The 23,460-nt window shown below is 58.3% G+C and overlaps 9 protein-coding genes across 9 annotated transcripts; 3 read left to right on the top strand and 6 right to left on the bottom strand.

Annotated features, from left to right (window-relative positions):
- Positions 1 to 1,031: 1,031 nt before the first annotated feature.
- Positions 1,032 to 3,120, top strand: B0T15DRAFT_394220 (uncharacterized protein; the record flags this gene model as incomplete). The annotated part of the gene is made up of 4 exons (XM_062864719.1): positions 1,032 to 1,068; positions 1,129 to 1,425; positions 1,491 to 2,360; positions 2,432 to 3,120. The coding sequence occupies 4 exons, from the start codon at positions 1,032 to 1,034 to the stop codon at positions 3,118 to 3,120; spliced, it is 1,893 nt and encodes a 630-aa protein (XP_062722397.1).
- Positions 3,121 to 4,175: 1,055 nt separating this feature from the next.
- B0T15DRAFT_147173 (uncharacterized protein) lies at positions 4,176 to 5,673 on the top strand. Its single transcript, XM_062861948.1, has 3 exons — positions 4,176 to 4,384; positions 4,477 to 5,080; positions 5,173 to 5,673. Exons 1-3 carry the CDS (start codon positions 4,303 to 4,305, stop codon positions 5,420 to 5,422), a joined length of 936 nt encoding a protein of 311 aa, XP_062722396.1. The 5' UTR covers positions 4,176 to 4,302; the 3' UTR covers positions 5,423 to 5,673.
- Positions 5,482 to 7,684, bottom strand: B0T15DRAFT_147155 (uncharacterized protein). The gene is made up of 3 exons (XM_062861947.1): positions 7,020 to 7,684; positions 6,710 to 6,940; positions 5,482 to 6,634 (listed from the first exon to the last, which is right to left on the bottom strand). Exons 1-3 carry the CDS (start codon positions 7,523 to 7,525, stop codon positions 5,872 to 5,874), a joined length of 1,500 nt encoding a protein of 499 aa, XP_062722395.1. The 5' UTR covers positions 7,526 to 7,684; the 3' UTR covers positions 5,482 to 5,871.
- A 1,303-nt stretch (positions 7,685 to 8,987) lies between these two features.
- Positions 8,988 to 12,953, bottom strand: B0T15DRAFT_552548 (uncharacterized protein). Its single transcript, XM_062870295.1, has 3 exons — positions 11,155 to 12,953; positions 10,869 to 11,075; positions 8,988 to 10,814 (listed from the first exon to the last, which is right to left on the bottom strand). The coding sequence occupies exons 1-3, from the start codon at positions 12,761 to 12,763 to the stop codon at positions 9,085 to 9,087; spliced, it is 3,546 nt and encodes a 1,181-aa protein (XP_062722394.1). The 5' UTR covers positions 12,764 to 12,953; the 3' UTR covers positions 8,988 to 9,084.
- A 552-nt stretch (positions 12,954 to 13,505) lies between these two features.
- B0T15DRAFT_147093 (uncharacterized protein) lies at positions 13,506 to 15,717 on the bottom strand. The gene is made up of 3 exons (XM_062861945.1): positions 14,178 to 15,717; positions 13,740 to 14,113; positions 13,506 to 13,635 (listed from the first exon to the last, which is right to left on the bottom strand). Exons 1-3 carry the CDS (start codon positions 15,307 to 15,309, stop codon positions 13,564 to 13,566), a joined length of 1,578 nt encoding a protein of 525 aa, XP_062722393.1. The 5' UTR covers positions 15,310 to 15,717; the 3' UTR covers positions 13,506 to 13,563.
- Positions 15,718 to 15,833: 116 nt separating this feature from the next.
- On the bottom strand, positions 15,834 to 17,959 carry B0T15DRAFT_527719 (uncharacterized protein). Its single transcript, XM_062868992.1, has 3 exons — positions 17,432 to 17,959; positions 17,284 to 17,369; positions 15,834 to 17,229 (listed from the first exon to the last, which is right to left on the bottom strand). The coding sequence occupies exons 1-3, from the start codon at positions 17,508 to 17,510 to the stop codon at positions 16,246 to 16,248; spliced, it is 1,149 nt and encodes a 382-aa protein (XP_062722392.1). The 5' UTR covers positions 17,511 to 17,959; the 3' UTR covers positions 15,834 to 16,245.
- Positions 17,960 to 18,376: 417 nt separating this feature from the next.
- Positions 18,377 to 20,484, bottom strand: B0T15DRAFT_147023 (uncharacterized protein). The gene is made up of 2 exons (XM_062861944.1): positions 20,154 to 20,484; positions 18,377 to 20,101 (listed from the first exon to the last, which is right to left on the bottom strand). The coding sequence occupies exons 1-2, from the start codon at positions 20,262 to 20,264 to the stop codon at positions 18,530 to 18,532; spliced, it is 1,683 nt and encodes a 560-aa protein (XP_062722391.1). The 5' UTR covers positions 20,265 to 20,484; the 3' UTR covers positions 18,377 to 18,529.
- A 520-nt stretch (positions 20,485 to 21,004) lies between these two features.
- B0T15DRAFT_527713 (uncharacterized protein) lies at positions 21,005 to 22,257 on the bottom strand. The gene is made up of 4 exons (XM_062868991.1): positions 22,075 to 22,257; positions 21,996 to 22,014; positions 21,849 to 21,942; positions 21,005 to 21,793 (listed from the first exon to the last, which is right to left on the bottom strand). Exons 1-4 carry the CDS (start codon positions 22,088 to 22,090, stop codon positions 21,461 to 21,463), a joined length of 462 nt encoding a protein of 153 aa, XP_062722390.1. The 5' UTR covers positions 22,091 to 22,257; the 3' UTR covers positions 21,005 to 21,460.
- Positions 22,258 to 22,365: 108 nt separating this feature from the next.
- Positions 22,366 to 23,459, top strand: B0T15DRAFT_527710 (Spc24 subunit of Ndc80-domain-containing protein). The gene is made up of 2 exons (XM_062868990.1): positions 22,366 to 22,581; positions 22,645 to 23,459. Exons 1-2 carry the CDS (start codon positions 22,555 to 22,557, stop codon positions 23,224 to 23,226), a joined length of 609 nt encoding a protein of 202 aa, XP_062722389.1. The 5' UTR covers positions 22,366 to 22,554; the 3' UTR covers positions 23,227 to 23,459.
- The last annotated feature ends 1 nt before the right edge of the window (position 23,460 follows it).

The following is a 23,460-nucleotide window of genomic DNA, read 5'->3' as shown; positions in this document are numbered from 1 at the left end:
CAGACAAACCGAAGCCGCGATCCCGCAACGTGCTGTTGCACTCCGTCCCGTCTCGGTCTCACACCGCGCAGCCCAGGCCTGGCCCAGTGTCTTTCCTGTACGAACAGCCACCAAGCAACGTAACAACGCATTGTTCCTGGTTCTTGCTGGCTAAGTGCTCCTGGAGCGAGCGGTTGTAGTGCAAGAGACCGTCTCGTGTTTGACTTCGAGGGACCGCTCCAACAAGTTCGTTGGAAGCAACCGCAAAAGGCGGACAAACGCGGAAACCCATCCTGCACCACTGGGCTCCCGCAGCACCGATACCCATCGGCCGTTTCCTCGCAATTCAACCCACCGCCGGCAGTCTCCCAGCGTCCCTGCTGCAAGCACCGGCCAAAGAGCCGTGGTCTCTGTTGATTTGCGTGACTGCACAGAACCGAAGACATCGTCCGCGGTGCAACACTGCCGGCGCCTTCGGTTGCGATTCGGCCTCTAGCTCCGAGCTCATCAGACTAGGTGACGGATTCTCCTCCGCGCATGTGCTGCGCGCTGCCGCTTTGCAGGGCCTCTCTCGCTCTCCCACCAGCCTGGTTCGCTGTTCTCCCCGCCATCGCCAGATCCAGGCCGTGGTGAAACGGGTGGGACCTGATATACCCGCTCCCAGGTGACGGCGGGATCTCTGTCCCACTGAAGCTCGGTTGCGAGCCACGGACGCAGCGGTCGAGGACATCAGGCACACGAGATACCGCGGGATACCCGACGCTTCCTTGCCGCATCCCCTGTGGGCCTTCGGTCTTCTCGTGCCCGACCCCAAAGGACCGGACCCACGAGCCACGCCTGAGATCTCCCCAGATCGCCACTCCGTCGATCTGGGCCGCTTCTCTTACACTACACGACATCCTGTTTTGTGCTTGGCTCGGCGCCGCCTTTTGAGACTAGCTTCTTCTTACCCCGATACCACCAGGCCGTTGTCAACGCATGGAAAGCGACTCGTAACCGACTTCTGCACACCAAGCCAGCTCTTCGAGCGGGCCCACCATCGTCAGCCCCCCATGGACCCCCGAGACCAGACGTTCATGACCATCCACAGTAGGTCGAACCAGACTGAACTCTCGGCCGCAGACTGACTCCTGTAACCAATACCCCCAGACCTCACTCCCGATGCCAACATTCTCTTTGCTTCCGACTCGATCCTCGATATTCTCGGCTACCAGCCCGATGAAGTCAGGGGGAAGTCTGCATTTGACTACTTCCATCCCGACGAGATACCTTTTGCACGTGCCATCCACAGCAGAGGCATTCTACTCGACAAGGCCGCCGTCCTCCACTATGCTCGCATCCTCTCCAAAGCCGGCCAATGGGTGAGCTGCGAATGCTGCTTTACCGTCGTACATAATGTGCTGGTTGCATCGACGAGCATATACTTCAAGGGCGAGAAGAGCGAGAGTATGACCCCACAAGGCCTACAGCTAGCTAATCCCGTCCGTTATTCCGCTGACGTGCACGTTTAGGGAGGGCGAGAGACGCACCTCACATCCGGCGGATATTCTCAAGCTCGCCGCGAGATCCCCGATATCATATGCTCGAGCACTTGTCGCCCAAGTTCAAGATGCCTCCGATGGAGCGAGAGCCTCGGGCTGCGTTGATCCTCAACCGCTTCACCAGGAACCTGACCATAATGTATGCAACCGATGCTGTCGCACAGATTCTGGGCCTAGGTCCGGACGAGCTCTTGGAACGGCCCTTCTACGAGTGCATCCAGCCGAACTGCCTTGACGAAGCGGAGAGGTGTCTGGAGAGCGCCAAGGCCAACGAGTCCATTGCATATCTGCGCTTCTGGTACAAGGACCCGCGGCTCGACCTAAACGATCCCGTCAGCGAAGAGGAAGGGGAAGGGGAAGCGGATGAGATGGAGGACGAGGCAGATGACAGGAGCAGCCTTAACGGGAGCGAAGTGGACGTCAAGGATCCTAGCATACGGGATAATCGCATGGATGTTGATGACGAACTGGGGCCGCACTCACCCAATTCGCCCGGGGACGAAGACGGCAGGGGTGACGAGGGGCATCCTTCCAGCGGTGCTCAAGCATCAATATCAGATGCACCGCGGACATTCGAGCTTGAGGCCGTCGTTTCGTGCACGTCAGATGGGCTTGTTGTGGTCCTGCGGAGAGCGCGGCCCCCTATCCCCGACCCACAACCGCTGGCCATCCCAGCCGCGTTCAACTTCGAGAACGGTCTCTTCGCAGCGCCGTGGGGCCTCCAGCCGATCGAACCCTATATTTCTCCCGAGCTATTGTACACATTTCGTCCGCCATTTCTACCGCAGTACATGCCGTTGCGGGAGTGCGTCAAAGCCGCAGGTGGGCCTCCTTTTGATCGTGAGTTCTTTTTTCCCGCATCAGTCATGCTTCCATAAAAGTAACTTGGAACTGACGGGGAAAATCTCCAGAGTTGATGCGATCGATACGGGACGTGGCTGTCTTTGCCTGGGCCGTAACCGGCATCAACGGGACGCTCGCAAACTACGGCCAAGGCCGCCCCAGGAGGGGTGCCCAGCCGGTAGACGGACTCCCCGTCTGGATGCCTGATTCCCGCCCAACCACCTACCCGCCCCCGGACGAACACCCAGTGACCAGAGTCGATAACGTCAATGACAGGGCCAAGGAACCTTCTAGTGCCGGACTCGCCTTCGGTCACGGCGGCAGCTTCTACCCGTCTGAGAACCCAATGCCCGGCTACCGTGCGCGACATGCTTCCCTAGACGAAGGGATGTACGACACTAGCGGCCGGCCGGCACCATGGGTTCCTTCCACGTCATCGGCGGCCGCCTCATCAGCCTATCCCTATGGTGCGGGGTATGAGCCGGGGGGATACCGCAGCCGTCCGCCGCTCCGGCCGGCCTTCTCATACGACGCGCTGCAAGAACACGCCCGGCATCAGCAGCAGGCCTGTTATGTACCATCTGCGTCCGAGGCGGCATCGAGACGGTGCATCTTTAGGGAAGAGCCGTGGGCGGAGGCGTCGTCTTCGAGGACGTCTGTACCCGTCACCAACTATGGGGGGAACGCTTCCGGCTCGAGAGGGTCGAGCGGGGGCGAGCCATCGAAGGGGGTTGGGTCGAGGTATTTCTGGCAGTGATATTGGGCTTTTTGGATCTGATTCATGCATTCATCATAGCATGTTGATGGTTTGTTTTGAGCGTGTAAAAGGAGGAAGGTTTGGGTTGGGTTAATAACTGGAAGGCTAGGCTATCTACGCAAAGGGCTACTTATTACTATCTGGGCTATTCTGGGATAGGCGAGGGCAAGCAGGGCGGGTTGGGAAAAGCGTCGCGACTTTTGGATACTTATCATTGTTAATGGCGGCTATACTGTTCAGCGATCCTGTTTACAGTTGCAATTTCGAGGGCTTCTTAGTTTAGGGGGGGATACTCTGGACAGTTTCAATGGTTCTGTCCTTGTTACAATGTGACTCGAGGTATTACTTTGGTATGGGAATATAATGATAGGGAGATATGGTCCGTCGAGATGGGGTGTGGAAAAACCAGGCAGCTACTAGGCCCCCCAAGGACGCCCAAATGCGCCAGACAGTGTCTTGCTGTGCTGGGTTGAGCAGCCAATGACATGGAGGGTCACATCTTCGTGGTATCATAAGATAGGAACTTGTGTAATGCTGTGTGCTCTTGATTTGGTTTCTTACCCAGTGGTTGGACGATCTTGTCTCACAGATCGGGAATAGAATGCTCAGGCGTGCTTATTACAGAGATCGCAGCACAGGGTAGGAAGGCACTCTGTGTACGTGCAGTTTTGTTGAAGTGCTTAGCCGGCTAGATGCTTGGTGCAAAGTAGCGGTCAAGTATGGATCGATTGGAAGCTTCTGCAGCCTCTGTCTCCTAGGGCTGCACGAAGAAGCAAGCCTCCGGCTAACTATGAGATGCTGCATGTCTAACGGTAACTCGATAGTATGTAAGATATGGTGATCGCTGATGTAACTTACGAGAAATACCGGGTAAAATACAATGCCGCAATAGCAGACCCACTCCAGCAGAGGAGCTTGGACCCGCATGCCAAGAACGTCCCTTCGCAACACTCACGACACTCCAATGATGAGTTGCGCAAGCTCGAGAACATTGTGGACACAAGCTTGACGCTGTCCTCAAACCTAACCACGGGCCAGCAATTACGCAAGGACCTTACGAGGCTTGTACGCACCATATCAAAGTACCTCGCGCCGCTTGACGGCGCCAACCACACCTCCCTTTAAGCACACACCAGTCGGCGTCCACGCAACGCCAAACTGGAACCAGGCCGCCGGCGCAAGATGGCCTCGTCAAGCCGCCGAGACTACCAAAACATCCCCGCCGTCGACATCGACGACGACGACCTGATCGACCCGGACGATGGTCCGTATTCTTTTCACCCCCCACCCTCCCTTACCTCTTTATTCCATCTGCGTATCTCAACCGCCTAACTAACCCTACTTTCCCCGTTGCAGCGGACCTGAACACATTCGACGACCCCCTGGGAACGGCATCCTCCTCCTCCTCCCGCCCCGCCGTAAGCGGCACCATCGGCTCCTCCTCCTCCTCCAACAACAACAACAACAGCAGCAACAACGCAGCAAACTCATGGACGTCCCGCATCCCAGGCGAGGACCGCGCGGCGCCGCTCTCGACCATCGACGAGTCCGTCTGGGCCACGCTCCGCCGCGACCTGCTGGCGGTCTGGTCCAAGCTGCGCGAGGTGCTGTATCCGCGGCACCTGTTCTACGCGTGGGGCGGGACGGCCCATTCCCTGCGGGGCGCGTATGCCAGTCTGCGGAGCGGCGGCGGGCTGGCGGGCGCCAGGGAGGAGCTGGCCGGCCTCGCGCGCGGGGTGATGGATGCCGAGAGCCTGCTCAGCGCGGAGCACCTGCAGGGCAGCGGGCTGCGAGACTGGGATCTGTGGGGGCCGTTGGTCTTTTGCTTGCTGTTGAGCACCCTACTGTGTCTGAAGAGTCGGGATACGCAGAGGGAGGTGGTGTTTAGTGGGGTGTTTGCCATCGTGTGGATTGGCATGGCGGTTGTGACGGTGCAGATCAAATTGCTGGGTGGGAATATGTGAGTTCTTTTCTTTCTTTCTTTCTTTCTTTCGCTCTGGAGAGGCGGTACGAAGTATAGGCTGACTGACTGACTGACTGCGATGTGCACAGCTCGTTCGCGCAGAGTATCTGCGTCATTGGCTACACGCTGTTCCCACTCGTCATCGCGGCATTGCTATCGGCGCTGAGCCTGCACTGGATTGCGAGGATTCCGGTGTACCTGGTGCTGGTGGGGTGGTCGCTAGCCGCGGGAGTCAGCATCCTTGGAGGGAGTGGCGTGGTGAAGAACCGGGTCGGCCTGGCCGTCTACCCGCTGTTTGTCTTCTACCTGGGCCTGGGCTGCCTGTGCTTTATCAGTTAACTGCTCGGTGGGACTAAACTCAAAAGACAAGTTGCGCTGTGGGTGGAATTACTGGGACTTGGTGTTGGTCTGTATTTTACAATATCCGTCGCATTGTAAGACCTTCTTATGCTGTGGACATTGACAATCGAGAATCGACACGCTGGCAGCACGCAGCACGCAGCAGCTCATGTCTGCTTATCTCCCTTGTCCGGCTATTTGTCAACGCCTCTTCAGGTGAGTAGGCTCTGTCAAAAAATGTCACCGTTTGAATCGGCATAGTTAAAACATTATAGCCAATCCACTCAAAGTATACTCAGGAGCAGGAATAGAGTCGAGCGTGGAGACTGTATCTCATGCATTATTATGTATCATGCAGACCTGCAGACCGGAAATCTTACTGACGCTCGCTTGGGAAGATGCCTCGAAATCATAAGAATTAAGAAAAAGGAGACCGAATCACATCGACTTCAGTGGTGCTCTACCACGCCAACCCCTTCAGAGGCCCCCCCGCTCGCCGCCTCAAGCACGTGCGGGTTCGGGTAATAAACAGCAGCGACAGCAATCGCGACGTACACGATGACGCACAGGGCGCCCTCCAGGTAGTTGCACTTCTGGTCCCGCAAGAAGTTGCCGACGGTGATGATGGCCAGGATCAGCACGACCACGTCGAACACCTCGAAGTTGAGGCCCATGTCCTTGTCCAGGCCCCAGCCGACGATGACGACCAGGGGCGCGTTGAAGAGGGCGGTCTGCAGGGTGGCGCCCAGCACCTTGGACAGGGCAAAGTTCATCTGGTTGTCGTAGGCCTCGTCGACGGCGGTCAGGTGCTCGGCGGCCTTCTCGACCAGCGGCACGAGGATGAGGCCGACGAAGGCGTCGGACACGTGGCGCTCCTCGACGATGAAGTGGATCTGGTTGACCAGCGAGAGCGCGATGAGCGTGACGAGCGTGATCGAGACGGCCAGCGCGAGGCAGCATTCGGTGAAGGTCAGCCGGTGGTGGCGGCGCTCCTCGTGCTTGTCGGCGTCGCGCTCCTCGTCGGCCACGAAGACGGCGTCGTAGATGCCGTGGTGCGTGCGCGCCTGGAAGAAGATGTAGATGAAATACGCCACCATGAGCAGCACCGCCGTGCTGCGCGAGATGTCGATCGTCTTGGGGAGCAGCTCGGCCGTGGGGATCTTGCCGCTGAGCGAGTGCTCGAAGACGGTCGGGATGGCCAGGCCGAAGCCGCTGGATAAGCTGTTAGATGCCGGGGGGGTTCTACACCATCAATCATTTTGGGGCCGTGCTGGGATCTTCACTCACGCCGTCAAAAGCAACCCGCTTCCGGCCTCGCTCACGGTCTCGCTGAACATGGTCTCCTCGCGCCTCAGGCCGGCGAAGACAAAGCACAAGCCGAGACACAACAGCATTGTCGCCAGCACCGAACCCAATATGGCGGCCTGGATGACCTGGATGTAGTTGACGTTGTCCGCCTCACTCTCAGGCCGCGTAATCAAGACAATGAACATGATGATCTCAACAATGCCGCCGAGTCTGCAATCCCAAAATCAGCGCTTTCGGTTAACTCACCCCAAAAAGTCATAAAAAAGGAAAAAGTAGTAACAAAACTCACGTCGTCTCAACAATAACCCCCAACACATGCGGGAACTTGCGGCTCAGCTCCTGGCCGGCATAGCCGATCAGGTTGGCGCACGGCACCATGGCGAGGTAGCTCAGGATGAAGATGGTCAGGTGGTGGTCCGGCAGCGCGTAGTTGACCGCGATGGCCGCCGGCACGACGGGCCACAGCACGTTGGCGATGCGCGACGCCCACGAGGCCGACCGGAACACGTTCCGCAGAAAGAGCAGCGGATGGATGCCCGACCGCCCGGACTCGCCCGCCGGCCGCACGCCCAACGTGCGCTTGATCTTCTCGACGGGCGTCTCCTGCTTGGTGAGGGGGAGGTCCCCGGCGTGGAGGGGCAGCTGGCCATTGTTTTTGTTGTTGTTGGCGGTAGCGGTGCTGCTGCTGGTGGTGGTAGTTGTTGCAGGCTTTTCTTCTGGGGTCGGCGAGGAGGTCGTCGTTGCCGGAGAGGAGGACTGCTTTTCAGCCTCGGGAGGCGGTGAGGCCGAGGCCATCGTAAAGTAGAACTGGTGTGTTTTTAGTTACGCGGGAATGACTTCGTCGTGTCACGAACTTGAAACTCGGCGCGAACATCAACAGTGGGGGATCCCCTCCCCTATGTAAGTAGCCCTCCTGCTGTCAGACGGTCTGGGGAGAGGCAAGAGGCATTGGATGGAAGTCGCTTCAACAAAAAATCCACAAAAAATAACCATGGGAGTGATGGCACCAACCGCCAAGCCCCCCATGGAGAAGCTACACTACTGTAAAAACATGGGGGCGCCATCCCGCACTTGTTGACCTCCCGCGAGCCACCTGGCGCGCGCTGCTTGGCTCATGTTTCAGGAGTCTAAAAAGGAGCGCCGAGCTATCAAACGCCACCCACAATCGTCAGATCCACCACAGGAGTGCGCAGGCGACAATTTGTTGGTCCGACGTGCCTCTGCCGTACAGAGAAGTGCCATTCAGTTGGTCTTTGCTGTCTCCAAGCTGTTGCCGATCAACCATCGCGCCTTGAACCGAGCGTCAAGGGATGCTTCTTTTCTGGCGGGCTCATTCTTCCCTTGCTTGGTTGCCTCAAAAGTTCTCAGCTGAAAGCCAGTCAGGGGCCCGAGTGCCGATCAGCACGCACGCAACGGCTCGCGCTAGGTTCGCCAAGGGCGGACTCGGCAGAAAAGCTTAGCCTGCTTGTTCCTGTTTTGGCCGAGACTATATAGCACTGGGCAGACAAGGCACAAGAGCCGAGAGAGAGAAAAAAGAGCAGGATTAAACGCCAAGAATAGTACAATCAACAAATGCTATGAGATCGCAGAACCAAGACAAAGGAATTGTAATGCTCGCGGCATGATTCAGGGAATTTGTGATGGAGAGACACGCCGAGTGTGGGCCCGTCAGCACCGGGGTGGATTCCTAGTAAGGGCTCCACATGCCCCGGATCTCCGGCGCCGCTGTGGGCCCTCCCCGGACAGAGATCGTAAACCGACTCGACTAACCGGCAGCTGCTGGGAATATCAAAACCATTGAACAAGAATCTCTAGGTACCTCAGAGAGGTAGTATAATACTACATGCACTACATATAAAAACACAAAAAAGCTCACCACCAAGCTCCCCGTCGGATTTGTTGCAGGGGAGGTTGGTGGCTACGAAAACCCCCTCTCATAGGGGTTTTGCTTCGATGTCGAGTCGAGTTGGTCGGCTGGTCGGCAATTCGGAAAGTCGTCGAAAAGCTGGTGAGTCAAGCGCGCTGGGCAGGAATCGAACCCGTGCCCTCCCGCCCCGTCGGGCAGAGAGGGTCTACGGCGCCGTGGCGGTGGTGACCGAGGCGTGTGACCACTTCACCACGGCGCCATTGAAGGCCAACTGGATGATGTTGCCTATATAGTGCCTGCCCCTCGGTAGGCCGGTCACTGACCAGGTATGCTCAAACACAGTGCACACCGTCAGGTACCTACCTAGTCAGCGAGACAGCCATTGCACCCCTCACTCTTGCCAATCGTCTTCTGCAAGATGCTTCATTTCCACGAAACCCTTTCAACTTTCCCTTCTTTTTCCTATTTTCTTGTGCACCCTCGCCATCTATCCTCCTTCGCCAGGCCCCCTTCCATCATCATCGTCATCAACAACCAACCCGCGCCCATCCCTCCCCAACACCGTGCTAGCCAACACAACCGTCTCGACCCCGGCCGGAACGCCCTCTTCGGGACCCATCGGCAGCGCCTCGACATCAATCTCCTCATCTAGCAGCGCCTTCAGAACCACCTCGCACCCGGCCTTGCTCATGACCTCGTTCATCTCCTTGCACTGCTCCGACGCGCAGCACTCGACACAGCCCGCGTGGCAGCCGCACCGCGTCACCCGCGCCAGCGCCTGCTTCAGCAGCAGGTCCACAAACTCGAACGCTTTCGTATTGATCCCGGACCCGCCGGCGCCGCCCTTGGCATCGTAGAAGGTGAGCCGCGCGGGCCGCTTGCGCTGCGTCTCGCGCCGGGCGAACTCCTTCAGGCCGTTCTTGCACTCGGTGCGCACGTCGCCGGGCATGCTGACGACAAAGTTCGGGATCAGGCTCATGACGGCGTGCTGGGCGGCGTGGATGGCGCCCGCGACGTGCAGGCGGCGTGCGGCGAGGATGTCGAGCGCGTGCTGGGGCACGTCGAGCCACATGCCCTTGCTGTGGCGCACGACGGGCGGGTTGTCGACCTGCACGGCGTCGAGGATGCGGTTGTTGCGCCTGGGGTCGACCTTGAAGTAGCCGAATACGACCTGCGTGATGCGGATCGAGCCGTAGTAGGCGCGCCAGCGCGAGTTGGTGAGCCGCTTGACGGCCTCCGTCTCGACCGGGTCGATGTCGGTATAGTCGCGCTGCGACGTCATCCAGTCGACCCTGACCCGCTCGACGCGCGCCATCTGCCGGTCCGGGTTGAAGTCCCGCACGAGGTAGGTGTCGCCCTGGTGGAGGAAGATGGCGCCGTCGTAGATGGTGAAGGTTGCGCGCGACGCTTCGAGCTCCTCGAGCACGACGTTGCGGCCGTGCGTGATGTCGACGATGGCGAAGTGGTCTTCTTCCGTGTCGCGGATCGAGACGAATCGCGACGGCAGCGGCCGGAACCGGTCATGGCAGTGGTAGAACCCCGAGTCGTCCTTGACGAGGCGCTCCTCGCAGATGCGGGCCAGATCGTCGCCAAAGTAGACCGCATCCTCCGCCGGCTGGATCGGCATCTCGTATGCCGCGCACTGGAGGTGGCCTTCCTTGACGAGCATGTTGCTGAGATCGACCTGCAGCTCGCAGTTGGGCTTGGTGAAGAGCTCGTCGGGGTTCTGCATGTAGTGCTGGTCGGTCGCGAAGCCATCGCCCACCAGGATGGACAGCGAGTCCTTGTTCCGCCTCCCGGCCCTCCCGCTCTGCTGCCGGAGATTGGCGATCGTGTAGGGGAAGCCCCACGTCAGCACACAGTCCAGCGTGCCAATGTCGACGCCCAGCTCCAGCGCAGTGGTCGCAACGATGCCGAGGAGCTTGCCCTCGAACATGTCGGTCTCGATCCGCCGCCGGTCCTGCGCCGTGTAGCCGCCGCGGTAGCCCATGACCCGCCCGACGACCTCGCCGCGGCCGAGGGCCTCGAGCTCCTGCTTGACGGCGCCCACCAGCTTCTCGCACTGCTCGCGCACGCGGCAGAAGGCAATCACCCGGACGCCCCGGAGAATGAGCTGGCAGAATAGACGCGAGCACTCGAGCATGGCGTTTCCGCGACCGCTGGCTGGATCCCCGGGGTCTTTGTACGGGGTGTTCCAACAGATGAACTCTTTGCGGCCTGCATATACGTCAGCTTTACTCGTCGATCGCGGAGGCCTGTGTTCACTCTCACCTGAAGGGGACCCGTCAAAGTCGATCAACCGGACATCGTCAATTCCGAATATCGTCTTGAAGTGCTGCTCCGGGTTCGCCACGGTTGCCGAGCACGAAATAAACTTGACGTGCCGGTTCCCCAGCGCCGCACACGTGCGGCGGAGCCGTCTCATGATGAAAGCGACGTGAGACCCCATCAGCCCATTGTAGTAGTGCAACTCATCCACTGCGGCCGTAACTTGTAAGTTTCCTGTCTTATATCCTTCCAACACCAACACCACCCATTCACATTCTGGTAGACCTACCAACGACATATTTCAGATTCTTCAAGAAGGTCCTCCACCTGTCCTCCTGGGGCAGGATCGTGATATGCAGCATGTCTGGGTTCGTGAAGATGATCCTGGCCTCGTCGCGGATCGTGTTCCTCTCCTTCATCGGCGTGTCCCCGTCGAATGTCTCGACCAGCACATCCTCCAAGCCCGGCATGAAGCCCATCATCTCCTTCAGGCTCCGCCGCTGGTCCTGCGCGAGTGCCTTGGTCGGGAACAGGTACATGGCCCTGGTGTTGCGGTCCTGCTCCAGGGCGTGCAGCACCGGGAGCTGGTAGATGAGCGACTTGCCGGAGCTGGTCGATGTCGCCACCACGACATTGTACCCCTCGTGCAGGGCGTTGATGGCCTCGGCCTGGTGGGCATAGAAGCGCGTGATGCCCTTGGCGTTGTACAGCGCGTTGACGAGGTCTTGGCTGAGCAGGAAGTCCAAGTCCCCATACACGGCCTCTTGCGGCTCAAACACCCGGTGCCCGTCCGGCACAATCTGCCCGCTATACCACGGACTCTCCTTGATCTCCCGCACAATCTCGGGAATGCTCTTCCTCTCGCGCGGTATTGTCTCCGGGAGCGTATCTGTCATTTTCTTCTTCTTCTCGTCGTCCACTTGCGTCGCCGCCCGCCGTGGCCGGGGCATATACCTCTCCCGCTCGCTCAAGAGAACCATCTCCGGGTCCAGCCCCTCGCCGACACACCTGGCCACGAACGCATCCACCGCTTGTGCAAACTTGGCGTTGCGCCGCTCAATCAACCGCGTCATCTGCGCCTGGCTGAACACAGGCATCTTCATCCTCTGCTCTCGGTCCCTGCTACCACCACCGCCACCACCACCCTTATTACCTTTAGTAGTGGTAGTACCCTCCGATTTCAGCTCCCCGTCCAGAAACTCCAGAACCAGCACCTGCTCCTCCTCCTCCTCCTCCTCCTCCCCCACTCTTTCTCCCTCTTTCCCCTTTCCTCCCCCCACCTCCTCCCAGTCCCCCCTCCGCCCATAATCAGCCGCAGCATCGCCGCCCAAAGAAGCCTCCAGCACCCCTCGTTCCACAAACTCGAACCGGAAGACCGTCCCGCCTCCTCCTCCCTCGCCTCCGAGCAGCGCAGCAATGGCCGCGACATCCTCGACCAGCAGCGCACCGCCCGTGTGGCGCTCGACCGCCGGGCGGAGGGTCTCGAGCGTCGGGGCCAGGTGCCGCCGGGCCGAGAGGAAGGTGGAGACCAGGTTGAGGGCGCGGTGCGTCTTCTCGAGGCGGCGCAGGGCCGGTGGCCAGGTAGAAGGGTCCGGTTTGGGCAGGGCGGGTTTTGCCTTGGCGACTCGCGTCCGCTTGTTCTCCGTCTTCTTCGTCTTCTTCTTCTGATCCTGGGGTTTATTAGGAGACGGCGGCGGCGCTGGCGATGTGGTTGGCGATGATGATGAGGATAATGATGGTGGTGGTGCCACACAATCTCCGCCTGCTGGGACGGGTTGCAGATTGTCGTCCTCGTCACCTCCTGTGGATCCTATGGATTCAACGCCGATTGTGTTGTCGCCGCGCTTGCGCTTGCCGAGGCTAGCCTTTGGGCCAGCGCTGTTGCTGGTTGCGGACATGGCGTTGACCTGCGCTGCTCGGCTTCGGTAAAGGGGTTTGCATTTGGAGTTGAAGCCCAGGAGGCGAGACCGAAAGTGAAGTGGCTTTGAAAGACGGTGGATGAATGACGCGGCGGGCGTGTTAAAGTTAATTGATTCGCGAAAGTGGCGGGAGAGCACGTGCTAAGCCTGGCGGTTGCTCAGTGGGTTGCACCGCTATAGTTCAGGGGTTGCTAAGAGCGGAAACTGACTGAACATATGGAGAGTCCAAAGGCTGCAATATCAACCAACCATCCTTGAACCATCTACAAAATAAACGAAGAGTAGAGATCAACAGGCAAGATAGTCTGCAGTCTGATATTCTACCGCAGTACTAGTACCACCAGATCCCGCCCTGCAACCAGCCCATCGCCAGTCTATGACGCCTAGGTCCTGCAACGCAAGGGGAGATCCTCTTCTGCGCAGCTAGGTGACCGTGGAACCAGGACACGGGCGCATCGGAGCGGTGAGCTCATATCATATACAGGAACAAAACCGGACAAATGCCCTCCCGGAAACCCTGTCCGTAGTAGACATCTAGTCATTTTTGCCTACCCCTTCTCACAAAAATGACCTCTCGCCGGGGCCAGCGAGTAAATGGCAGCCTCCAGAAGCCATCAGTCACCCCCCTGATTCCTGGAGAATGCATTCTCGCCCCCAAGAAGACTCTCGCCCATAAAGAAATGGCGAACACATGTTAGGCGCAGTGATGCGAAGAAATAGAAAAGGGAGGCAGGGTCGTCATTATCTTATAGATGCAGCGTCCATTGCGCGGCCGTGCCCTACACATCGGCGAGCCGTTTCTTCAATAAATCAACTAGCTGCGAGAATGCCGTGGCATTCACCTCGCTCATCTGTAGAAGCATTTAGCACTGGACTTCCCGAGAGAAGGAAAGAAAAGAAGAAGAAAAAAAGAAAAAAAAGGGAAAGAAAACCACCCGGTACAACGGGAACATACCTTCATCTGCACCTGCCGCGCCTCGCCGCCCTCAAACGCCGTGAACAGGATGGTCGACGCCTTCAGCCGATTTGTGACCTGGAACTTCATCGCCGGCAGGATGACCGTGTTCAGGATGACGCGCAGCGTGTGGTCCTGCCTCATGATGAGCCGGACGTGTTTGCGCCCTTCCTCCTCGTCCTCCAGGACCGAGGGGTCGAAGCTGGCGGGATCGGGAACCCCTTGGTTGTCCAGCTCGACCGTCGATTTGGGCACGTTCACCTTGAGCATGCCCGCGCCGCGCTCCTTCCACCCGACTCCCTTCTCCATCACGTACATTTTGGCGCGCACAGAGAAGAGCGTCAGCTCCTTGCCTTCGCCGTCGTCGACCACGACTGGGGAGGGATCAGCAACAGAGCGGGCAACGGTCATGGGGACCCGTCAGGGTAGCAAACTTACTCTTCTGGAGCTTGGGCTTTTTCTTATCATCCCCAGCAGCCTTGGACTCGTCCTTCTCCCTGTCCTCCTCCTTGTTCTCCCCATCATCAGATGCGGAATCGCCCTTGGTGTCCTCGTCTCCGTTGCTTTCGCCCTCTGACTTGTCCTCGGCGTCGCTTTCGGGCGCACCGAATGGCCTGGCCGGCTTGTCGCTCTTGAGGGCCTCGCCGGGCTTGCCAAAGTTGAGCCGCGAGCCAGGGACGGCGCTACCTCCGAACGCACTAGCAAAGGGACTCGACTTGAACACGGATCCGCCGCCTTGCCCGTTCAATCCGGCAAATGGGGAGGCAGCTGCACCGGAGCCGAACCTGAGTTTCGGCGGCGCTGGCGGATCAGCCGGTTTGGAGCCGCCCCCAAGAAGACTGCCAAAGGAAGATGTGCCCGATGAGCCGAATAAGCTGAGCTTCCCTGCGCCACCTATGCTGCCGAATGGTGAGATGGATGACGCTGCCAGCTTAGCAAAGCCGGAGGTAGCAAAGGCTGATGACGGTCTCGCTGGTTCCGATGTCTGCGCTGTGGCGGTGCCAGTCGTCTCCTTCGTCTCCGAAGGCAGTTCCATGCTCGATCTCGGGGATGTGCTGGCGGACAGAGGCTCCTGCTGGGTGTTAACATCAAGGGCGTGGTGGGGCTGGGCGGGTGCCTTTACAACTTCTTTCCCGCTTTGTTCTTGGCGATCCCGAGGCCGCTTCTTCTCAGGCTCGGACCGGTCTGTCCTACTCTTTGCTATTGTGGCGCTTGACTTGCCAGGCGTCTTTCCGTCGAGAGGAGCCTCGGCAACATCCCGGTTTTCGTCCAGCTCGTCGCGCGCCCGCTTCTTCTTGGGCGACGAGACCTCCTCCTTCATATCTTCATCCTGGGGCGGGCCGAAGCTGATATCGGGCGTGATCCGCCGGGCGGACGCTTTATCTTGGGGGGCATCGTCCTCCGAGGCACTCTTGTCGTCCTGCGATAGTTGCACGGGCCCGTCCTTCTCGGATATCGTGGTCTGCTTTAGCTCGCGCCGCGCCGCCGTGGTCTCAGCATCCTCTTTCGCGGCGACGGCGGGCTCGGTAAGGTCGGACATGTCGCTTGTGTTGTTGGGGTCCTCAGCCATGATGTCAGCAGTAGTCGGCTCGTCGATGCAGCAAGCGGCAGGCGGCAGGCCTCGAAGCGGGACCGGGTCTTGCTCTTCTCGTTTGCTAGCAAAAGTTGCTCGTTTGGGTGCTCAGCTACGGCTCGATTTTAAGGCAAAGGTGGTGTGCAGCCGAAGTCTGCTCCGCTCATGCAACATCCATGAAGGAAAGCCAAAGCGACGCCGCCGAGGTTAATTAACTGCGGAGTGCTGGCAGAGGCGAATGTTTGTCGTCCTAAGGCCGAGAAGGCAGAAGGACCAGACCAATGGATCGGCGGGGACGAACCGAGACGGAATTGTCGCTGGCACGCGCAGGCCCGGGCGTAGTTGGTAGCACCGTCAAAGAGATTGGCATAGGGTGCTCCACCCGCTAATAAATGAGATTCTTGCACCCGTGGACCGGAAGCTGGGACTTGGACTGCCTCTGGCAGCTGACAGCGCGGGGTTTTAGGTGCCAATCCGGGCGATTAATAGAGTCCGGCAGCCAATCAACCCTCAACGCATGTTCGTCTCCTTCTGCTCGGGTGAGATGGGTTGAAGCCGTGCTCATGCTGATTGGGCCCGAGCCGCGATGAAGGGTGCATTATCTTCGACCGACAATGTATCACACAATGCTGTGTTGGACCGTTGTACTTCCAGCGGCGCGTTGCCGTTCATACGATGAGGAGAAGAGAAGTGGAAGATTCCAGGTTGTAGCTAACGGTCTCTCATCCTCCAAAGCTCCATTCATCCACTGTACTAAGGACTAATAAAGACGACTTTTATAGATCCTAAGATTAGATGGTATCATAAACTTAGGGCAGAAGCGAGAAAGATACATCTACACTGCTTGGCATGTTTCATGCCCCGGCCATAGCTAGCCACAATAGCAACGCTCTCATATGTAGACATGATATGAGTTACGACATCCCGTAGCAATCATCGGAGTGCATCCGACTCCCTCTCGCGGGCCCTCTGCTCTTCCGCCGCAACGATACCCTCCACCAAATCCAGCGCCGCCCTGAACGACGCCAGCTCCTCCCCAAGCGTCAACTCTTCCTCTTCCTCCTCGGCCTCAGACGCGCACTCGCTTTCCATGTCTCTTTCCCCGTCACGCTCTTCTTCTTCATCACCACCGGCCTCATACAGTGCATGGGCATGAGCAGTCTTCTCATCCAAATAACACGGACCCTTCTCATCCCGATACTCATAGCCCTCCCCATTCCCGTACCCTTCCTCCTCCCCTAGCCTGACCTGCACCCCTCCTCGCTGTCCGGACCGTCTCCACAAAGACGCACCGTCAACCAGCCGCTGCTCCCAAACCGCCCTCCACCAGCCGGGGCCCCGTCTAGTCACAGTCACAGGCGGCGGGAGCGCACCAGCCAGACCCTGACGCCCGACACGGCAGCAGCTTAAAGCGAGTTGCGTGCCGAGGCAGGCCAGCCCGGCAAGGCCAACGAGAAGAAGGAGCAGGGCGAGAGGAGGATCGTCGCTCCCGCCGACCACCCCATCTTCTACTACGGCCGGTATTGGCGCTGAGGTTAACGAGCCGGGAGGCGCGGTCCTTGTGCCGTTGGTACGCCATGGCGGCACAGGTATCTCTACAAGAGTTGTTGTATTCCGGCTGGGGTGGTGAGTGATATTCGCATGGTTGGTGTCGGAGGAGGCAGTGTTCAGGAGTGCCGAGGCGGCGTGCGCGGCCTTGCAGCGGAGGGCTTGGACGATGCAGCGCAGGCTGTCACAGTCCGCTATGCTGGGGGGAGGACGGTGGGGAGTCAGTCCGGTCGCCTGGGCTAGCCAGGTCTCCCGGCTGGACACCTCCTTCTCGAGCTCGGCCAGCTGGACTCGAAGGACGTGTAAGTCGGCCAGTTCTCTCTCGAGAGTGGTGGATTCGCCCGTGACCAGCTCATCATTGGGGAGAGCCTGAGAGGTCTGTCAGTGAAGTTGGTCATTGGATATGAGAAAGGGTTAGCTTACTAGTGCCGGGGTCTTTATTTGCGTGCTGGGCCCGGATGAGAGACTGGTTTGGGTTGAGGCGGAGGCAGAGGCGGAGTCCCGGTCCACTGCGGAAGGTCAGTCGTCGAAACCAACCAGCCGGACCCTGTCCACTCTGTCGGGCCCATACCTTGGAGTGGGTTTGGAAGGCCATCTACCAGTGCCGGCACCTGGAGCACCAGCAACCCGGCGGCAAGGAGTCCACGCATCCTTGAAGCTGCCTATCAGACAGGCAGCGATGGAACGAGATGAACCGAACAGAGTGACGCCGCAGCTTATAAGTAGTCACAGCCACTGGTGTTGCCGATCGTGTAAGTGGACAAAGTACCTGGCCACAGAGGAAACGACACGGTATCGTAGCCACGCAGGACACTTCCCACTGTAAGTCTAATCGATGGAGATGGCCCAAAGACAATGGCTAATTGAAGTGTAAGAGGGAGGGACGACGAGATAAGAGAGGGGAGACTGCCTTCACACCCCTCATCCAAATCACCTCACTATAATAAACAAAGACAAACTGACAACTAGTAAATGGAACCTTGCTCGTCTCTCGCTCGGGCTAGTGCCACAAATGTCACCTAGATAGAGACGGCAGCCCGAGGGAGCGCGTCATCCTTCCTGTTCAGGACAGTTCTACCAATTGGCTTGATCAATAGAGCTGGCCAATCAGCTCACCTGCCTACCCTGGGGAGCTGACGAGTCCGCCTACCCCGGCTCTTAAACCCGCCTAAGGCATGCTGCAAGGCGGAATAAATGAAATAATGACGAGCCTGTAGGATCGAGGACCGTTGGAAACGAGCATACGCATATCTATCATAAAGTGTAGACTGTAGGAATGGACAATTAAGAGGGTCCGGACAAACCCTGAACTCTCCATTCCATTCCTTCCACCCCAGCTGCCTGAGGTGAGGTGTGTCGCCATCACAACTGATCTATCAACTTGGAACTTGCCTATATCGAGGTCGCCCCAGAAGCAGGAAAAATCAAAAGGACCTCAAGTCGAGAATAAGCGTGCAAAGCAGTGAAAGTCTAATGACCTTTCATCCCTCCTCAAGCTAGGATAAACATTTCCCGTACAATCATAACACCATCCAAATCCCGTTTCCCTTGGTCCACTCATTCCGAGTCCTTTGCCCATCCCGGAAGCTCCCCCCTGCTGAGCCTAAGAGAGTAAATGGAATAATTCGTAAAGGTCGTCAGACTTCCCCATAAGCCGGCTTGTTGTTGCTCAGCTCCTCCGCCCACCTCCAAAGTGGTCTCTGAACCACCCAAGCGCACCACCACCTCCACCTGTGTTCGTACTACCACCACCACTACTAGCACTTCCCTGTTGCTGCTCCCGTCCCTCGCGCTGCTCCCGGTCCGTCCCACGTCTCCCGCTGCCACCGTAATGCTCCCCATAGTCCACGCCAGGCCATGCCCTGTAACCCCTCAGTCTCGAAGAAGTTGCCGCTTCCGGCGACGACCACGGGTTCGGGGGCGAGTGCGAGTTGCGCCGGCGCGAATCTCTGGATTCAGGAAGATCGCGGAGGGAGTTAATCCGCTCTAGCCGCTCCATCCGCGTCAGTTCGTCCAGGTACTGGCGTCTCGTTCGGGGGAAGCGGCTGGACGAGGAAGATGACGATGCTGATGCGGAGGCAGGGTCTGAAACCGGTTGAGAACCTTGGGCCTGCTGGGAAGTCTGGGAAGTCTGGGAAGTCTGGGCTTGTTGGGACCCTCGTCTAGCGCTACCGCTATTGGTTCCACCCTCCCGATTGTCGATCGACATCCGACAGACAGGACACGTGTTGTGCTCCCTGAGCCAGAGGACAACACACTCGCCGTGGTACCAGTGCTTGCACGGTAGTACCGTCACTTCGGCGCCCTTTGTGATTTCGTCCATGCAAATCGTGCACTCGGCTTTCCCATCTGCGCCGAGCATCTCGTCGTCGACTGGCTTCTTTTGGAGGCTTTCGATGGCCGCCTGCGATGCGGGGGGTGCTCCGTTGGTGTGGGGGGACGCCTCCATGAGCTGCGTGATAATGCGATCGAGCGCCTCCTGGGTGAAGACTGCATCGCCATGAACTGCTGCTGCCGGGTTGTATAGTGACTCGAGCAAGTCATGAAGCCCGCCACCGAACGGGCTGCCTGGCTCCCGCCCTCCGCGTTCCCGTCGGTCTACTTCATCCAGCCAGGGACTGCCGAAAAGCTGGCCAAACAATCTACTCACGTCATTAGGGTTAGCCCTTGCCGTATTGTTGTTGACGAGAGCAATGACGCCAATCCGTGCCCTGCGAGGGATGACGTACGTTCCAAAGTTGGGTAAAGGTAATGTCTCAGGGTCGCTCCTTACGGTCCCACTGGTGATGGTCACTCTGGTCTGCGTGCCGAAGGGGCCAGTCCGGACGGTCGTTTGCTGAATTCTAGTCCCTGGCTGACGTCCAAGACCCCCCAGCGGGAACAGAGGGTCCACCTCAGGAGGCCGGTGTGCCGCTCTTGTAGCCTCAAGCTCATTCAGCATTTCGGCAAAGCGGCGCATGATGGCGTCGCCTGCAGCGAACTCTGACCCATTGCCGCGATCTCTTATAGGCGATCGCGGCTCACTGGCGGCTTCGGGCGTCTCGGTTCCACCTCTTGTAGCCCCGAGCCCACCCAGCATCCTGGCGAAGTGGCCTAGACCAGCGTCGTTCATGCTTGCCCGCTCGCCGGGTAGCGGGGATTCGTCGCGGAGATGTTCCAAGATGTCGGCCTCCTCCGGGTCCGAGTCCCAGCCACGCCGCGGCATGCCATGAATTTCACGGGGGTCGTTCCTCGGGTCAATCTGGGGAAACATTAGATGGGTCGAGGGGATGGGTGCGGCAATAATTACTGACAATCTCGTTGAAGGTGCTGCCGCAGCTCGGGCATATCAGGGATTGGCCCTCATTGCGAAACCAGTCAGCCGCGCAAGCATGGCAGAAGACCCTTTCGACTGAGGACGCCATGGTGTGTCGTCCGCGCGGGGACGCAAGCCGCGACGAGCAGGTCGGTCGGTAGCAGCGGTGATGGCAGTTGTGGTCGGCCGGCTGGCTTGGCGAGCCGGTGAATATTCGATGTCGTCGATCTCGGAGTTTGTTGGCACAGCGGATGGCCGGCTTCGAAACCTGAATGCACTCAGCCGATACCGTAGCCCCACTTTAGCCGCAGGTCAAGTTAGGGTACTGTCGACCAGAACCCTGGGTACAGCGGTTCATCCCTGGGAATTGGCGGGTTGCGTAGGCGATGTGTTGACTATCCTTGTCGCTATTCCTGATGGGGCCTGGCTGTGTCTCTGGTTGTTTGCGGTTCGCGGAAGTGTTGGTTCAAAAAAGCGGTTATTTGTTTGGGAGATGGAATGGCAAATGTTACCTAATGAATCCGGGAGCGGACCCCCGGCCAGTTGGACGTCACTGATGACAAGCCGATCGATTGGCACGGGGTTCAGTGGAGATGACACGCTCGAGCCACCCTTGGACGGTTGGACCAAGCTCAACAACAGCGAAGCTGTACGGTGAGGATTCTGTAATAAGGCAAGGCCCAGACCTAGGTACCCGACATAAATCGAAGGTTCCAGTTTTCTTTGCTGTCCCCTTCCCAGGCACGTGCCAGGTTGTCACATCGGCAGTTGCAGCAAGGCACGCCTCGCACAAACCGGGAGGCCAACGAGTATCCTTCAACCTTGTGGTAGCGCCGATGTGCAAAAAAGCGGGTCATAAGGCCTTGACACACAACACGTCCATGCAGTGCTATCAAAGAGTGCCCAACTCGCCGAACCTTGCATGCAGCGGCCTATCGGGATAAGTGTCAGCCTCAGCTCCAGGATCCAATGACCGATATACGGCAGGCCAAGCTGCCTCGGGCCATCCTCGTGGCATCCCTCAGGCCTGAACGCGGGGTAACCGAGAACGTGGCCGTTGAGCGCATCCAAATGGAAAGGCGATGCCACAGAACCTCCAGTGCGCTCAGGTGTTCCATAACCCAAGCTGATAGGTTGTATGAGTGGTATCCTGCCTTTACCTAGGTATTCAGTATCTACGCCAAAGTGAAACCGTGATGCCATCTCTTGTCGTACATGAAATACAATACCCACCGCAACACCGGGGATATGCTCGGTTCTCCGTCTCTAGAATTACGACCTCCCGTGGAAGAGCCATCTCGCCATTCATCTCTTGCGTCCCAAATTCCTCAGCAACACCCCCCCAAGAATACCAGCCACAACCGCCACGCCACTCACGATGGCCACGCCCATGAGCCCTTCCTTGGCCACCTTGTCGTCGATCAGCGACCGTAGATTTGTTGCCTGCAGGTTGCCCGGCTCCTTCTCGAGCAGGAGGTCGTTGTATCTCCGCGCTTCACCGTAGTTGCCCAGCTTGTAGTTGCCCAGCGCGAGGTAGTAGAGGCACTCGCGGCGCCGCTCAGGGGATGTCCGGAAGATCTCGGAGAGCAACATCACGCCGAGGTGCTGGTCGGAACGCACATTTGATTTTACTAGGCCCTGGGGTACCGCGAGTGAGCTCGATGTCCCCGCAAGCGGGTTGCCGAAGACCTACCCATGCGTAGTTGAACTTGGTCTGGACGCCCACCATCTCGCCCTCTTTTTCGTACTGCGCCCTCAACACCCCCAGCTCTGCCGGGTTGAGTGGCCTGTGCTTGAAGTTAGAATAACGCTATGGGCTGTTATTGGTGCAAGCACGTACGTCTCGGCGTCGATTGCATCTGAGGCCGTCGAGATTTAGCTCGCGTTGCCAACTTCGCCTTGAAGGTATCAGAACTCACATGGGAGTTGCGTCATGGTGACAATATGAAAATATTCGAAAGTTGCGGTGAATCCAGTGCGGACGACTTATATCTGCTGGAGGCGATATGTACAAGCTGCAGCTTTAGAGTTGGAAGTATGGTATTAGTGTCCTTCGTCTTTAACGGTCGTCAAAGCTCGGACCGCCAGTTTCTAGGATGCGTCCACCGATGACGAAGCTGAAGCTGCCCGATCACCAGAGCCGAGGCGATAAGATAAGAACTTCAGCCCTGCCAGCCTGGTCGTCCTGGAGATTCGCTTGGCGCCAAGACTCTACAACAACCGCCAACTTTAAGATCGACAACGCGTGGATTAAAGACAACACTCATGGGCATCCTATGATTTACCAACCTAGCATAATCCGCACCCGCCTCTCTTCTACTGAACGGATATCGACCAGTATTCGCATTCTCAAGTAGCAAAACCTCACATATCAAGTTCGCCCTCAATCAACCATCAAGATGCTTCTCGAAGAAGACCCTTCCACTGTAGGTCCGCCCTCTCTCCATCCTTCTATGAGGCAATGTACAACTAACGCCCGATTTTTCCAGCTCATCCGCCACACAATCTCCAACTTCAACATCGCCCCGGACAAGTCCGCCGTCTCACGGATAAGCGAGTCCCTCTCGACGCTGCAACAAGCGCGCGACCTGCGCCTGCGCGAAGCCGAGACCTCGCTGCGCAAGCTCGCGCGCACACTCAACACGCTCGCCTCACAGCATGCCGAGCTCACAGGCTCGCACTCGTCGACGCAGCACGCGTCCGAGATCGCGCGGCTCGACACGCAAAAATTCCGCATCGCCAAGGCCGCCAGCGACCTCGAGATGGAGACGGAGCGGCTGCAGGCGCAGCTGGCCGAGCTGAATGCGCGGCTGCAGGAGCTGGAGTTGCAGGGCGTGGATGGCGGCGAAGGGGCGAACGGGAACGGTGGGAACGGCGGGGTCGAGGACGAGGTGCTGCTCCGATTGAAGGTGTACCGGAGTCTTGGGATGGAGATTGAGAGGGACGGTAAAGATGGAGAGTTCAACCGGGTGGTGGTGAGAAATGATCGGAAGGGGGATGTACATGTGGTGAACATTGACAAGAAGTTTTCGAGGTACTTTTATGCCAACTACTTTTGGCAGAGTTTGTAAAGGGTAGGAGAAGAGGGCTGGGGACGAGATGGGCATGCCACGGGTATGGCATAGGCTTAGCATGGACATTGGATTCTGGCCGGTGGGTTGGAGGGATAAGCGGCGTTTGGGAGTCAGGGTGTAGGAGGATACTCAGTGTATGACCTGGAACTAGGACGACTTCGATGTCGGGAGGAACTGCGTCTCTTCCCTCCGCCGATATGATGAACGAATTCTAGTCCAAGGTACCAGGTA

Source organism: Chaetomium strumarium (genome assembly GCF_033439665.1).
Source record: "Chaetomium strumarium strain CBS 333.67 chromosome Unknown B0T15scaffold_3, whole genome shotgun sequence".
NCBI classification, from domain to species: domain Eukaryota; kingdom Fungi; phylum Ascomycota; class Sordariomycetes; order Sordariales; family Chaetomiaceae; genus Chaetomium; species Chaetomium strumarium.
This window is presented reverse-complemented; position numbering and strand designations above follow the sequence as displayed.

Bases quoted from the DNA above. Each gene is read 5' to 3' on its own strand.
- B0T15DRAFT_147093 (XM_062861945.1), bottom strand. From the start codon at position 15,309: ATGGCTGAGGACCCCAACAACACAAGCGACATGTCCGACCTTACCGAG. The intron at 14,114-14,177 runs GTAAGTTTGCTA...ATCCCTCCCCAG, and splicing joins AAAGCCCAAGCTCCAGAAGA to TCGTGGTCGACGACGGCGAA. The intron at 13,636-13,739 runs GTATGTTCCCGT...ATGCTTCTACAG, and splicing joins CGCGGCAGGTGCAGATGAAG to ATGAGCGAGGTGAATGCCAC.
- B0T15DRAFT_527710 (XM_062868990.1), top strand. From the start codon at position 22,555: ATGCTTCTCGAAGAAGACCCTTCCACT. The intron at 22,582-22,644 runs GTAGGTCCGCCC...CGATTTTTCCAG, and splicing joins TCGAAGAAGACCCTTCCACT to CTCATCCGCCACACAATCTC.
- B0T15DRAFT_147023 (XM_062861944.1), bottom strand. From the start codon at position 20,264: ATGGCGTCCTCAGTCGAAAGGGTCTTCTGCCATGCTTGCGCGGCTGAC. The intron at 20,102-20,153 runs GTCAGTAATTAT...ATGTTTCCCCAG, and splicing joins GCAGCACCTTCAACGAGATT to ATTGACCCGAGGAACGACCC.
- B0T15DRAFT_527719 (XM_062868992.1), bottom strand. From the start codon at position 17,510: ATGCGTGGACTCCTTGCCGCCGGGTTGCTGGTGCTCCAGGTGCCGGCA. The intron at 17,370-17,431 runs GTATGGGCCCGA...GACCTTCCGCAG, and splicing joins CCTTCCAAACCCACTCCAAG to TGGACCGGGACTCCGCCTCT. The intron at 17,230-17,283 runs GTAAGCTAACCC...CAGACCTCTCAG, and splicing joins AAATAAAGACCCCGGCACTA to GCTCTCCCCAATGATGAGCT.
- B0T15DRAFT_147155 (XM_062861947.1), bottom strand. From the start codon at position 7,525: ATGGCCTCGGCCTCACCGCCTCCCGAGGCTGAAAAGCAGTCCTCCTCT. The intron at 6,941-7,019 runs GTGAGTTTTGTT...TTGGGATTGCAG, and splicing joins GGGGTTATTGTTGAGACGAC to ACTCGGCGGCATTGTTGAGA. The intron at 6,635-6,709 runs GTGAGTGAAGAT...CAGCTTATCCAG, and splicing joins AGCGGGTTGCTTTTGACGGC to CGGCTTCGGCCTGGCCATCC.
- B0T15DRAFT_147173 (XM_062861948.1), top strand. From the start codon at position 4,303: ATGGCCTCGTCAAGCCGCCGAGACTACCAAAACATCCCCGCCGTCGAC. The intron at 4,385-4,476 runs GTCCGTATTCTT...TCCCCGTTGCAG, and splicing joins CCTGATCGACCCGGACGATG to CGGACCTGAACACATTCGAC. The intron at 5,081-5,172 runs GTGAGTTCTTTT...CGATGTGCACAG, and splicing joins AAATTGCTGGGTGGGAATAT to CTCGTTCGCGCAGAGTATCT.
- B0T15DRAFT_552548 (XM_062870295.1), bottom strand. From the start codon at position 12,763: ATGTCCGCAACCAGCAACAGCGCTGGCCCAAAGGCTAGCCTCGGCAAG. The intron at 11,076-11,154 runs GTAGGTCTACCA...TTACGGCCGCAG, and splicing joins GAATCTGAAATATGTCGTTG to TGGATGAGTTGCACTACTAC. The intron at 10,815-10,868 runs GTGAGAGTGAAC...ACGTATATGCAG, and splicing joins CTTTGACGGGTCCCCTTCAG to GCCGCAAAGAGTTCATCTGT.
- B0T15DRAFT_527713 (XM_062868991.1), bottom strand. The intron at 21,794-21,848 runs GTAGGTCTTCGG...GCGGTACCCCAG, and splicing joins CCAAGTTCAACTACGCATGG to GGCCTAGTAAAATCAAATGT.